This window comes from Antedon bifida, chromosome 3, assembly GCF_963402885.1.
Source record: "Antedon bifida chromosome 3, ecAntBifi1.1, whole genome shotgun sequence".
Lineage (NCBI taxonomy): Eukaryota > Metazoa > Echinodermata > Crinoidea > Comatulida > Antedonidae > Antedon > Antedon bifida.
This window is the reverse complement of record NC_136228.1, coordinates 3,082,377-3,096,968: the sequence shown is the minus strand read 5'-3', so window position 1 is coordinate 3,096,968 and position 14,592 is coordinate 3,082,377. Positions and strand designations below refer to the sequence as shown.

General features: G+C 31.2%; 1 protein-coding gene across 1 annotated transcript; it reads left to right on the top strand.

Annotated features, from left to right (window-relative positions):
- Positions 1-47: 47 nt before the first annotated feature.
- Positions 48-11,920, top strand: LOC144837395 (uncharacterized). Its single transcript, XM_078692469.1, has 11 exons — positions 48-181; positions 642-704; positions 1,477-1,533; positions 1,668-1,730; positions 2,151-2,213; positions 3,644-3,700; positions 3,992-4,039; positions 4,434-4,484; positions 4,774-4,824; positions 5,234-5,302; positions 5,971-11,920. The coding sequence occupies exons 1-11, from the start codon at positions 139-141 to the stop codon at positions 10,578-10,580; spliced, it is 5,175 nt and encodes a 1,724-aa protein (XP_078548595.1). The 5' UTR covers positions 48-138; the 3' UTR covers positions 10,581-11,920.
- The last annotated feature ends 2,672 nt before the right edge of the window (positions 11,921-14,592 follow it).

Here is a 14,592-nt window from a genome sequence, read left to right as displayed (position 1 = left end):
TTTAAAGAAGGGACTTAATAACTTAACAACGGTACATAAAAGTAATAGATATATCATTGCTAAACAAATAAAGTATACATTTTTATATTTTTTTTTTTAGTCATAAAAGATGCGGCTACTTCTGTTAGTGAACATTACATGGATTCTGTTACGGATCTCAAACGTGTTGGACCACAAAGTGGTGAGTTCTTGTATGCTGATTAAACTTCATGTGTATGTAATCTTAGATGAAATTGAGATTCAATTGATACTCTCTAATAATCTTAATTAAGTGTAAATTTAGAAGGCAAAATTTAAAATTGGTATGGTAGATGGCACTATGAAATGGTGTGCATTATGTGCATGTTCTTTATACCCTTGTACATTTGTAGCAACCCAAAAAAACTAAATAAAATTTGATAAATATCTAGTGAGAGTTTGATTTTTTGTATATGACTAAATATTTATTGACTTTCAGACACATTGATTTTCACAGTCATGTACCCATGAAAAACATAAATACTTTTTAATACATAAACTTTTATTATTGAAATGAAAAGGTTCAAATACAGTATATGAGTTGCTGTGTTTGTTTAAGAGAGTGACTCTAACCTCATTCAAATTACTAAGAATGCTATTATTATTATTCATATTTAACCTAGCTGCTTCTGAAAGTGGACGTTACACGCTCTCTGTTATGGACGAAAGTGTTGGATCAAAAAGTGGTGAGCTCTTACCTTTAAAGATATGACTTAATTAATTAATTAATTAATTAGGATTGATTGATTGATTGACTTGAGAAATAGCTCATGCAAACTCTACCTTTATATCAGTAAACAATAATAATAGTTTAGATAAAAGTAAACTTTATGGCATGGTCACCAGTTGAAATAAGTCACGAAAAGCAATAGGAAACAGTTGAATAAAATTGGTGATTGGCTGTATATGTATTTGTATCAAATTAGGAAAACTTGCATTAAAGAAAGAATACAAGGAAAAAATATAACAAGTTGTAACCAGGTTTGCACACTGTAGTGAGGCCTGTTTTTGTTCCAAGATGTTCCGAGTTGTTACTGCGCGCGTGTGTTGCCCTGGTATTAAACTGACAATCATATTAATCAAATAGAGCGTATGCTTTCCCCCGAGATTTCACAAGGTTTGCGTATGCATGTGTGAAAACGTATAATAAGTCGGGCGATCAAATCTGGTTACAATTTGCTACAAGATAACCAAGGATTATGAATTACGCAGAAACATAAGTTGCAAGTCGTCTTTCCATTTATTTCTAAACCCATTAATCCAGCAAGCCACCCGGTAATTCAAAGTAGTCCTTCTAATACATGTTAACACGTACATACATAACTAACTAAAAAACGCCTTCACTGCCAGGCTTAAAAAAATGTATAAGGAATTTAGAATTTACAAGCACACCATATAGTTTTTTTAAGTGTTTATGTAAAAGTCATAATTAAAAAGTTCTATATGATTTTTTATTAGCTGCACAAACATACTCCAACACGACTGATATTGAACAAGAAATAAAATCTCTTGAAGGTAGGTAAAAATATTGGTCCATTTAAATGAAAATAATAGTAATAGTGTCTATAATCACAATGACAATCATTGCTGAAAACAATTGTTTTAATTGACAACCATTATTGAAAGTTCAATGTGATTTGTTTTATCAGGTTCAATAAGTTTCTATGCAGGTCGTAAACAAGAACTTGAAGAAGAACTTGCTGAAACTGAACGTGAGTCATCATTTAGAAACAAATTATTATTAGAACAACTAACAAACTATATTTGGTATAAAAAAAATGGTTTGTGGACTGGCTATTGAATTAGTGATGAGTGTAATGACCGGAAATGACATTTTTGACCAAAATGTCCTATTAGACTGAATATGAATGCAAAATTACCTTGTTGTGACCAGTGGTTGTAAGGATCTATTGGTGTTTTGGTCTTATAACCTTTCACCTTGACCTTTTGCCACATTTTCAAAATGTGTAACCAAGCCAAAAATGATTGTTTGACCATCCTAAACCAATTTCTGAAGTCAAATTCTCTGGACCTCAAAGACGTGCATACGAAAGTTGATCTAGCTACTACTGTACAGTAATAAGAAAGCATTAACAATTTTTAAATAATAAATTATATTTTTATTATTACAGGTTTATTAAGACTCAATGAAAATCGTAAGCAAAATCAAGAAGAAGAACTTTCTGAAACAGAAGGTGAGTCATAATACATACACTAATTATTTTAACACACTTAAGTATCCTTGTTATTTGGTTGTTTGCATTTTATTTGGTACACATATACTTGCTTGCTCCAGCATTTAATTATGACCCAGAGTTTTTCGGAACTAGAGATAGATGCCATGTGTTGCGTCTGGCCAGATGAAAGGGGCTAACTTTATAGATGTTGTGGCCCACAATAATTTAAAGGTGAAGGTGTTAGCAAAATGAAATGTTGAAGGCAAGCTGTAGAAGGGATTTCAATGTACTGGTACATGTCTTGAACTGTTTTGCACATCATTTTGTGTTATGTTCCTGTGCTTGGAGGATGACTGTTGTTGATGAAGGATTCTGGTGGTGAGAGGATGCATTACCCATACGGGGAATTCATCCTCTCACCTACTGATTTTGATGTTGGAAGGGAAAGTTGGAATAGTGTCTGTACTTACATTGGTCATGTATGTTGTTTAGTCTAATAGTGCATCTATCTTTCTGACGGCTTAGTTTTATCAACTATGAACTTGTCTTGATGAAAATCAATTTGAAATTTCCAGGTGTCATGGCACTGTCCTAACCATGGACCATTGAGGTACATGAACATTGACAATGTCACAAGTTTAAAATACATTCCTTTTCACTAAATAATCTTTCGCATGGTGAAGTCCACGATTGATAAATTTACACCTTTGCATAGCGAATAATGATCTTTGATTGTAAAATCTAAACAGTTACTCCTAATCGGTCTAATTTGGTATCAATTTGAACAGAAAATATCACATTTTCACGTACATATCTCTCATTAATATTGCGGGAATATTGTTAAATTAAGAGTTTTATAGAAACAGTACTAGTACTAGGAGGCTACGGTCCAGGGGAAAAATACCGGGGGGAGGGGGTTTAGGGGAATGTCCGGGGGTAAAATGTCCAGGGGGAAACTAGCCTAGATCCGATTTCACAACATTAAGATATTATTATTATTATTATTATTATTATTATTTACATGTTTATAAGCATTATAAATTATAGTTACGTCCTGTAATTTGTGAGTTTCTTGCGGTTGGATCCATGTTAAAAAGAATATTACTTTTAAAGCAGCTGGCCTATATACAAATATAAAGTGTCTGAAAACCTGGCCTTTGGCATTCTGTTTAAGACAAAAGTGGAAAAACAATTGAGCGGTTTTAGAAGTTGCATACTTTTTAATTGTGTATTATTCACATGCACAACACATGATATGAAATCAATCAATCAAATGGCGATAATACATTCATAAAAATGTATTATTAAAAGTAAAGTACAATAAAAGTGTATTCATCACATGTATCATATGTTAAAATACAATAAAAGAAAAATAATGAAATAATCAAAAAGAACTTCAAAAGAGCTTGTAAAAAACTTGATACCATTTTATTTGATGTCTTTTATAGATTTACTAAGGCGCTATGAATCGCTTAAAGAAAAACTTAAAGAGATTATAAGTAAAGGTAAGTTTAACGCATTCAAGAATAGCATTAAGCCTGTTTTCCTGTCGACGTTATTCGACACTATCGTTAATAATAATCGGCGATCTTCTACGTAAACATTGAAATGTTCACGATTTACAGGAAAAGGTATTCGCTATCGTTATCATTTCAACTTGATTGTTTTCAAACGATCGTCGTTGAACTTTTAACGATCAACGATGATAGCGTTAAATAACATTGACAGGAAAACAGGCTTTAGAATTTATAAAAAATGTTGTAATAACCCTAACTGTATTTGATTTTTTTTTATAGGTGGAGACCGTGAAATGCAGAAGAAAGAACTACTTTTGTCAACTGAAGGTAGGTTTTGGAAACAATTCCTTATATAACTAGAGGGCACTCTACTTTCAATATATTTTTCCTACATAAAAATTTCCTCCTGAGAAAAAAACATTTTTGTTTGTTTGTGACTTGCCATTTTACTCTGAACCTTAAGTTCAACAGAGTTTTGAAGCAAATTGTGACCTGTAGACAATGCCATTATATATAATATATTGTAAATAGTTTTTGTTGATTGTCACCTTTGACCCTACAACAAAATTCAACTATTAGATGATGGATAAAAATTGAACTTTGGCAAGATTTTGGGTGATAGATCAAGTTTTGAATAAGTAAAGATAGGAAAAATCATAGTATGTAAAAATAAATGTTGTGGAAGCTCTAAGTAAGATGATGTATTTGATTTTTTGGAAAGATGTAGGAGGCCATGAAATACAGAAAGAAGAAATACTTGTTTCAACTGAAGGTAGGATTTGAAAACAATTCCTTACATTAAACATTAATATCAGATAAATAATGAATTTGGACTTTTAAATAAAAAAAAAAAAACCTTACTTAGCTCTGTGTAATAATGAAATGTATACACAATGTGCACACCCAAACCAAAATGCATACTGTAAATAACAATACAGGTCCATAAATTGAAATACATAAGTGCCTGTCACGATCAATCATTAGATCATTAAAATTTTGTAGAAGAATGTTTACAATTTATAAGATTGTTGTAATAAGATGCTCAATTTGGTTTTGGATAGCTAAAGGAGACCAAGGGATGCAAAAAGAAGAACTACATCTTTCAAAAGAAGGTGCGTTTTAAGAATATAAATTATTTTATTATAGTGCAACATTTTATTGTTTCTGATCATGATCATAGCACACACAATCATGATGTATTATGCTTATTTTGGAGATGAGCAGAGGCAATCCAAATCTTTTCCTCTCAACTGTCTCGGATAAGTACTTTACTCACGCAAGATATAGACTGTGGTAGTCACTGATATTTGATTCTTTATTCTTAGCATTGACGAGAGACAACCTCTACACTATCAAACTTTATGTGACAAAAAAATGTGGTGTGCCCATATATGGACATGATGATGTCATATCACTACGATATTTAAGCATAGCACTACCATATTTATATACCATATGGGCTAATTAAGTAGTTTGCATGATTACAGTGGTAGCTTTTCAATCGATTTATTATATTCATAGGTGAACTTCTAAAAAATTATGAAAGACGTAAAGAGGAACTTCAAGAAAACCTTTATTCAACTAAAGAGCGTAAGTTTAGAAATTAGTATTTAAGTACTTTACAAACATTACATTACAATTGTATTAACTTTATATGAAATTGATAACACAATTAGAATTTTTCATTTGATAACTAATGAATCAAATTATAGCAGTTATAATTTGTTAGTTTGTTATTATTGTAATTGTTGATTATAAACAGACAAAATTGGATTATATTTATAAACAATTTGGGCAGTGGAACATAAAAAGTACAGTATAAATATTTTTACCAGAGCCTAAAGTGAAATAGCAAGTACTAATTAAATATAAATAAGTTCACAACCTTTGTGCTCGGATTATAAGAAGAGAAGCACAGAAAAGTTGTTTTAATTAAAACTTCTCCTGGTCGCATACTACAAGTATTATTCCCAATTTGCTTTTAAATGGTAGACATAAAACTTCACAAAAAACTAAGAATTTTTCACTTATTTGTTTGTTGTTAATTTAGGAATATGGTAAGTTCATTGATTAATCGTTAGCAAACATTTTCTATAGAAAAAGAGTCTCGTTTTATATTTTTTCAAACATTCTGCGGGCTAATGTTCTATCATTATTAAATTACAATAAACTATTTTCTATAATTAGACAAATATCATAACCATAACTTTTAAATTATTTTTTTTATTCTAGTTATTTGTACTATTTCTTTTTTACAGAACAAATAGAAACATATCTACTTAATAGACACCAGTGGCACGACATCAACAAATTTACACCAGAAATTTGTAATCCTGATTTTGTAGTTGATGTAAATGATGTTTTCAGTGATTTGGAATTCTGGGAAAAGAAAAGAAACGAGCCTATAACGTTAGATGGTATGTTAAATGTTATCAAATCCAAACCAGCATGTAAAGTTCTTATAGAGAGTGAGATGGGTACTGGTAAAACGACTTTATTAAGATACTTAGCATACAATGCCAAGGAGACTATTAAAGCCCTTGAAGGTAAAATCGTATTCCTTTTGAATGCAAGAGAGTTAGATACAAATAAGAGCATCTTAGATTTGATGGTAAAGCAACTGACAATGAAAGATTTCAGTGCAAGGACCAATCTTCCACATGATTCAAATTTGATTAAACGATTCATATTAAATCATGTGGATAAAGTTGTGTTGATGTTAGACGGCTTAGAGGAATTAAGGTTTAAAAATACAAGCTTAATTACAATGTTGAGAAAAGAAAACCTAGAGAAGAGCATTGTGATACTTACAACAACGTCAGGGAACCTTGATGAATTCATAAAAGTGATTGATATACATGTAAGAGTTGCTGGATTTAGTGAAGATTCTATAGGAAAGTATGTTGACAAACACTTCGGGTATTTTGGTACACCAGAATTTGGAAATTCCCTTAAAAAGGAATTAGGTATTGGCAAACAAGTTTGGAATTGCAAACACCCTGACATTTTGTCATTGTGCAACAACCCCATGTTTCTACTCACAGTTTGTATTATGTGGGGAGATATGCAAAGTCTTCCTCATAATAAAGATGACATTGCTAAAGTATTATTTATTAATATTTTGAATCAGTTTGGAAAAGAGAAACTCCAAAGAATCTCTCAATTTCAGGAAATTCCATTAAAATATGAAAATGCTATGATTTTGTTGGGGAAAAGTATGTTTAACAGCTTAAAAGTAAATCACCTTTCAATAAACGAAAAAGATCTGAACGCCAACAAGGATAATGTTGACTTAGCTTTGAAACTTGGATTTGTTTATAGAGATGCATCAATTGAAAAATCTAACTTTGAAGTGATTTACATGCCTCTTAATAAATTAATAGGAGAGTCATTGGTAGGATTTTACTTGTGCAAATTATGTGAAGCAGAAAGTGTGGAGTGCACAAAGGATACACAAAAATTGCTTACCCAATTAAGTGATGATGACTGGCAAATGATAAGAGAAAGTGAGAATTTAGAGGGGGCAAAAAATGTTGCAATTAATTTCCTTGGTGGTGATGCTGATAAATTATTAAAGCATTGGATTACAAATAATGTATCATATCAGGACCAATTTTTCCGCAGTTTTTATACGACTGTGTCAGCCGACTGCAAAGGACGAGTTCTTGCCCACATTTTAGGCCTTGCTAATGTAGTTGACGTGCATAATTCCAATCTAACAGGTGATGTAATGAATGAAATGATTGGAGAGTGCTCTTATAGAGGATTTGAGTTGCCATTACATGCTCTAAATATTAGTGATAATTACTTCAGTGACATTGATGGTGTTTTACTAGGTAAGTTTTTGAGTACATTGCCTAAACTGATTAAACTTGACATGCATGATTGTCAACTATCAGGTAATATAATGAATTATATGATTCTAACATATAAAGGAAATGAGTTGAGATTGCAAGATCTTGATATTGCAAATAATGATATCAGTGACATAGATGGTACTTTATTTGGTATTTTTTTCAGTAAGTGTTCTAAGCTGGTTAAACTTTACATGTCTAATTGCAAACTATCAGGTAGCGTAATGAATGAAATGGTGAGAGTGCATGCAAGAGATGAGTTAGAATTACAAGAGCTTGATATTGGGAATAATGATATCAGTGACATAGATGGTACTTTACTAGGTACTTACTTGAGTAAGTGTCCTAAGTTGGTTAAACTTGGCATGTCTAATTGCAAACTATCAGGTAACGTAATGAATGAAAGGATGAGAGTTCATGCAAGAGATGAGTTAGAATTACAAGAGCTTAATATTAGGAATAATGATATCAGTGACATAGATGGTACTTTACTAGGTACTTACTTGAGTAAGTGTCCTAAGCTGGTTAAACTTTACATGTCTAATTGCAAACTATCAGGTAACGTAATGAATGAAATGGTGAGAGTGCATGCAAGAGATGAGTTAGAATTACAAGAGCTTGATGTTGGGAATAATGATATCAGTGACATAGATGGTACTTTACTAGGTACTTACTTGAGTAAGTGTCCTAAGCTGGTTAAACTTTACATGCCTAATTGCAACCTATCAGGTGACGTAATGAATGAAATGGTGAGAGTGCATGCAAGAGATGAGTTAGAATTACAAGAGCTTGATGTTGGGAATAATGATATCAGTGACATAGATGGTACTTTACAAGGTACTTTCTTGAGTAAGTGTCCTAAGCTGGTTAAACTTTACATGCCTAATTGCAAACTATCAGGTAACGTAATGAATGAAATGATGAGAGTGCATGCAAGAGATGAGTTAGAATTGCAAGAGCTTGATATTTGGAATAATGATATCAGTGACATAGATGGTACTTTACTAGGTAATTACTTGAGTAAGTGTCCTAAGCTGGTTAAACTTTACATTGATGATTGCAAACTATCAGGTAACGTAATGAATGAAATGATGAGAGCACATGCAAGAAACGAGTTAGAATTACAAGAGCTTGATATTAGGAATAATGATGTCAGTGACATAGATGGTGCTTTCCTAGGTACTTACTTGAGTAAGTGTCCTAAGTTGGTTAAACTTTACATTTTTAATTGCAAACTATCAGGTAACGTAATGAATGAAATGATGAGAGTGCATGCAAGAGATGAGTTAGAATTACAAGAGCTTGATATTTGGAATAATGATATCAGTGACATAGATGGTACTTTACTAGGTACTTACTTGAGTAAGTGTCCTAAGTTTGTTAAACTTTACATTTTTAATTGCAAACTATCAGGTAACGTAATGAATGAAATGATGAGAGTGCATGCAAGAGATGAGTTAGAATTACAAGAGCTTGCTATTTGGAATAATGATATCAGTGACATAGATGGTACTTTACTAGGTACTTACTTGAGTAAGTGTTCTAAGCTGGTTAAACTTTACATTTCTAATTGCAAACTATCGGGTAACGTAATGAATGAAATGATGAGAGTGCATGCAAGAGATGAGTTAGAATTACAATTGCTTAATATTAAGAATAATGATATCAGTGACATAGATGGTACTTTACTAGGTACTTACTTGAGTAAGTGTCCTAAGCTGGTTAAACTTTACATGTCTAATTGCAAACTATCGGGTAACGTAATGAATGAAATGGTGAGAGTGCATGCAAGAGATGAGTTAGAATTACAAGAGCTTTCTATTTGGAATAATGATATCAGTTACATAGATGGTACTTTACTAGGTACTTACTTGAGTAATTGTCCTAAGCTGGTTAAACTTTACATGAATAATTGTAAACTATCCAGTAACGTAATGAATGAAATGATGACAGCACATGAAGGAGATGAGTTAGAATTACAAGAGCTTTCTATTTGGAATAATGATATCAGTGACATAGATGGTGCTTTACTAGGTACTTACTTGAGTAAGTGTCCTAAGCTGGTTCAACTTGACATTTCTAATTGCAAACTATCAGGTAAAGTAATGAATGAAATGATGAGAGTGCATGCAAGAGATGAGTTAGAATTACAAGAGCTTTATATTTGGAATAATGATATCAGTGGCATAGATGGTACTTTACTAGGTACTTACTTGAGTAAGTGTCCTAAGCTGGTTAAACTTTACATGTCTAATTGCAAACTATCCGGTAACATAATGAATGCAATGATGAGAGCACATGCAGTAGATGAGTTAGAATTACAAGAGCTAGATATTAGGAATAAGGATATCAGTGACATAGATGGTACTTTACTAGGTATTTACTTGAGTAAGTGTCCTAAGCTGGTTAAACTTTACATGTCTAATTGCAAACTATCAGGTAACGTAATGAATGAAATGATGAGAGTGCATGCAGGAGATAAGTTAGAATTACATGAGCTTGTTATTGGGAATAATGATATCAGTGACATAGATGGTACTTTACTAGGTACTTACTTGAGTAAGTGTCCTAAGCTGGTTAAACTTTACATTCATAATTGCAAACTATCAGGTAACGTAATGAATGAAATGATGAGAGTGCATGCAGGAGATGAGTTAGAATTACAAGAGCTTTATATTTGGAATAATGATATCAGTGACATAGATGGTGCTTTACTAGGTACTTACTTGAGTAAGTGTCCTAAGCTGGTTAAACTTTACATGTCTAATTGCAAACTATCAGGTAACGTAATGAATGAAATGATGAGAGCACATGCAGGAGATAAGTTAGAATTACAAGAGCTTAATATTAGGAATAATGATATCAGTGACATAGAAGTTACTTTACTAGGTACTTACTTGAGTAAGTGTCCTAAGCTGGTTAAACTTTACATTCATAATTGCAAACTATCAGGTTATGTAGCTAATATTGTGGTCAGAGAGTGTAATAATAGAAGAATCATGTTAATAATGTAGTGTGATATCATTGAGAACTATAGGCATCTCAAAGTTGTTTATTTCAGTACTTCTTATTGTATTACTGCCTGGACACCATATTAGACAATCCAGATGTTTTTGTAGGCCAGACAACAGTTTGATTACCATGGTATAATATGATTTGGGTATTGTAGTAACTTTACTGGGTTACTTTGGGTTATGTTTTTTTAAACATTTTTATGATATAGCATTTATGTTGTTCAATAATGTTTTTTATTCTGTTTTATATATTGTTTTTGAAAATTTACTGTGTATTTAGATGTTTTATTTTCTGGCAAATTGCTGACAGCTGACTCTTTCAAGTCTGAATGTATTTGATTTTGAAATTCTTTTTTAGAGATTTTATCATTTTTTTTTTATTGTATTTAATTTGTTTGTATATAAATGTTTTACTGAATCGTAAACAATGTCTGTTCTATCTTTTTTTGGCAGAAATTGCTTTACTTCGTTGTAGAATTTTTGGCTACTATATATCGTATTAAGTGAGATCGCTATTTAACTACATTGTATTTAAAGCATTTGTATGAGTTGTACGTCCTATGTTTCAGAATGTGTTTGTAAAAATCAATCAATCTTTAGACCTGAACGCATTAAATATTTTGTGACATTATTTACATTAGTAATAACACATTTTTGTGTATTTTTTTTGTTTATATATAAACTTATAATAATATAATATTATAACAATGTGTTACTTTTATTACATTTGAACATTGTGTGTATGTTTTTGTTTATAATGGGATATAGCTATTTTTTATAGTTTTTAACCGATTGACTACAAATTTGTTTTGCTTATTACTATCACTAGCATTTAGTTTTTTTCTGAACTAACCAATGAATCAAAATCAACCTAAAATTGAAGATAGAAACGATAAAACGTTACACAAATTAATTATCAAGTGTGGTTACAGTAGTTGGGTCATGGTTCATATAAGGATTTGTAGTTAGCAGTATTATGTCGGAAATATTTAATCCATAATACAGTCGACTCCGCCTAAGTCGAATCTAAGGGGACTGGTATAAAAATTCGACTTACGCGAGTTTGACTTAGGCGAAGTCGACTGTAGTAGGTCTATAGCGGGGTCATGGCTCATATAAGGATTTGTAGTTAGCAGTATTATGTAGGAAATATTTATATCCATAATAGTAGGTCTATAGTCATCTGTTTATTTTGAAACGTAGATGCTTCTGTAAATAAATGTCTTGAATATATATTGAAATATTATGCACACATAATTATGTTGATATTTATCACTATGTACAATTATTATATTGTAAATAAAAATTGAAATATTATAATAAAAATTTATTATTATTTATTTATTTTCTGGTTGTTTTATTACAATGTTGTTATAGATCTGTTGTAGACTGGTTATTTTTACTCTATAGCTTACTATGTCGGTCGGTAAACACTAAATTACTCAAATTTGCGAATGCGACTGCAGCCATGTATATGGCCTTGTTAGCTATAAGTTTAAAAAAATAATTGATTAGACCAGTCTATCATAGTAATGGCCTTTCATAGAAACTACTGTAACAATTGAATTATATCCAAGACTGTTTATTTGATCATGTTCAAAGCAAGTTTGAGGTACTCCTACCAATCACACCCGCAGAGTTAATTATCTTGCTTTGTCAAGAAAATTAAAATACCTGGTTTTAAAATATAAGCTACAATATTCCATGTACAATGTGTTGGCAAATTAAAGAGGCTCTCGCATTTAGACAACTACCGCTGGAAACTTATCACCGTACATTGCCCTTTAGAGGTTTAGAAAAACTATAGTTAGACAATTAACATTGAGAACAACTAATTGGCAAGGAGGCAAATCAACCAAATCAGCAATTTAGGACAACATAGGAACTAGTTATGTCATGGTAAATGCATTATGTGCATGCATTGAGTAGTATAGGTTCTAGACTCTTTTTTGCACATATGGCATTTCATACGTATAATACTTGAGCTTGAAAAATCCAGACAAAAATTGAAACGCCGACTGATGGACTAACATGAAAAAGACAATAACTACAGACGTAGGGCAAGTCTAGGACAACCAATAAGACTATGCAATATACATAGTTGTGGATCCTAGGTCATTCTAAATCAGAGTGATTGAACCAAAACAAAATAAAACAACACAACTTTGTATCTGAAAATAAGATGCTTTATTTTCATACATTAAAGCAACAACATTTAACATGCATGATAAGGCTAAACAAATTATAATAAAATTATACAGAAAAATGTTTCAAGTTAGCTAATAGTAATGTAATGATTACAACATTGATTACCATTGATATGGTAACAGCAAAAAAATGCAACAATTGAACATTTGTGTGTAATCCAATTGGACAACATTTTGTAAATTAGGTGGCAGAATTATACACATTTTAGCTGGTTTTCACTATGCAAATTGAAAATTACTGAGCTCTGACTTGTTGAGATTTTTTTTCTTCATATCACAAAATATAGATAGAACCATGAATACGTCCATAAACGCTTTTGATTCGCCGCAAATAAATTCACCTAGTTGAAAACAGGCTTTACATTTGCCTGAATTTAGTGACCCATTTCAGATGTAATGAAACATAAAACCAAAGGGACAACACTAAAATAATGTAGGGGGAGGGTGTTGTGTGAACAGAACCTTATTGTAAACACAAATGATCAAGGTGAACATTTTCATATGTCTGAATAATTTGTTAAAATAGTTAATGAGAAATCACAGACTGATAAATGGTGCTTGAGTTGCTTATAAAACTATTAATAATAGTTAATGGGATCGTACTCGTTGCTTCATATAATAATATTCAAACATAATTATTAAAATATTAATAATAGCTGCTGTATAATTAATTATAGCACAATACTAATAATATTAACATAAAAGCGTGTATAATTTATAATGATTATAATACAGTATTACAATAAACTAAATTAAGCTCTATTTAATAAATTCTAACTAATATTTAATATATTTTTAAACTGAGATAAAATTAAATATTATTTACTATACCTAGACAGCCAGGTATTATATGAATATAAGAGGATTTTTCAAAATATGTTTATTGTACATGACTTTCATACCAACAGTCTCACACAAACTGTCAATGTATTTAAAAAATTGACATGCTTAACAAATGTCTAACCTATTCTTTTAAAGCAAGGTAAACATAGTCGCATGGTACACATTGCTATGCCTACAAGAAATAAAGTGGTGCAGTGACTACAAAAAAAGGGAGGAACAATCTGTGTAGACCACAGGGTTGTCAAAGACCTCTGTGAAAAAGTGGTCAGGTTGAAACCTTGTACTGGTGACTATGGCCCTGGTATTAATTTACTTGTATCCATTATAATAAAGTAATGTAAACATATTATATTAATATTTTAGCACCATTCATATTTCAGGTAAATTTAAAAATCTTTGACAATTTTCTTTTGGAACAAATTAGGATGACTCTGTGAGGTCCAGTATTCATCCTTTAGCTATAATGTCTCTGTAATCCACTACATTTATTTATTTTTGTTTTCTTTGTACCCTCGGCAGCAGTACAAAGAAACTAATATCTGTCGTTTAATAAAATTCTAAAATAATTCTTAAACCATTTTATAGACTCATATAATAGAATAAAATTAATCAATCAATTTTTTCATTATCAAAATAGATTGGTCAAGATGATCACACTTCTTATTTAAAAATACGTTCTGTTGCATTTTGTAATTTAAAGTACTGGAATGGCCTATACAATTTTAAGGTTACACCAGCTAGAAGGAAGAGTGGAGACGGAAAGGGGACAGTTTGTTTAAAAAAACATCCTTTATAATGGATGTGATAATAAAAGCTGATTTTTTTTTCATATATTTTAAAATAAAAAACCACCCTTTTGGAAGCATCCTTAAAATTGGTGAATACCCACCCTATGTATGAGCCCCACCCCTCATAAGCCAATCCTCACACACCCCTAACTTAAAATGCACATGACTATTAAG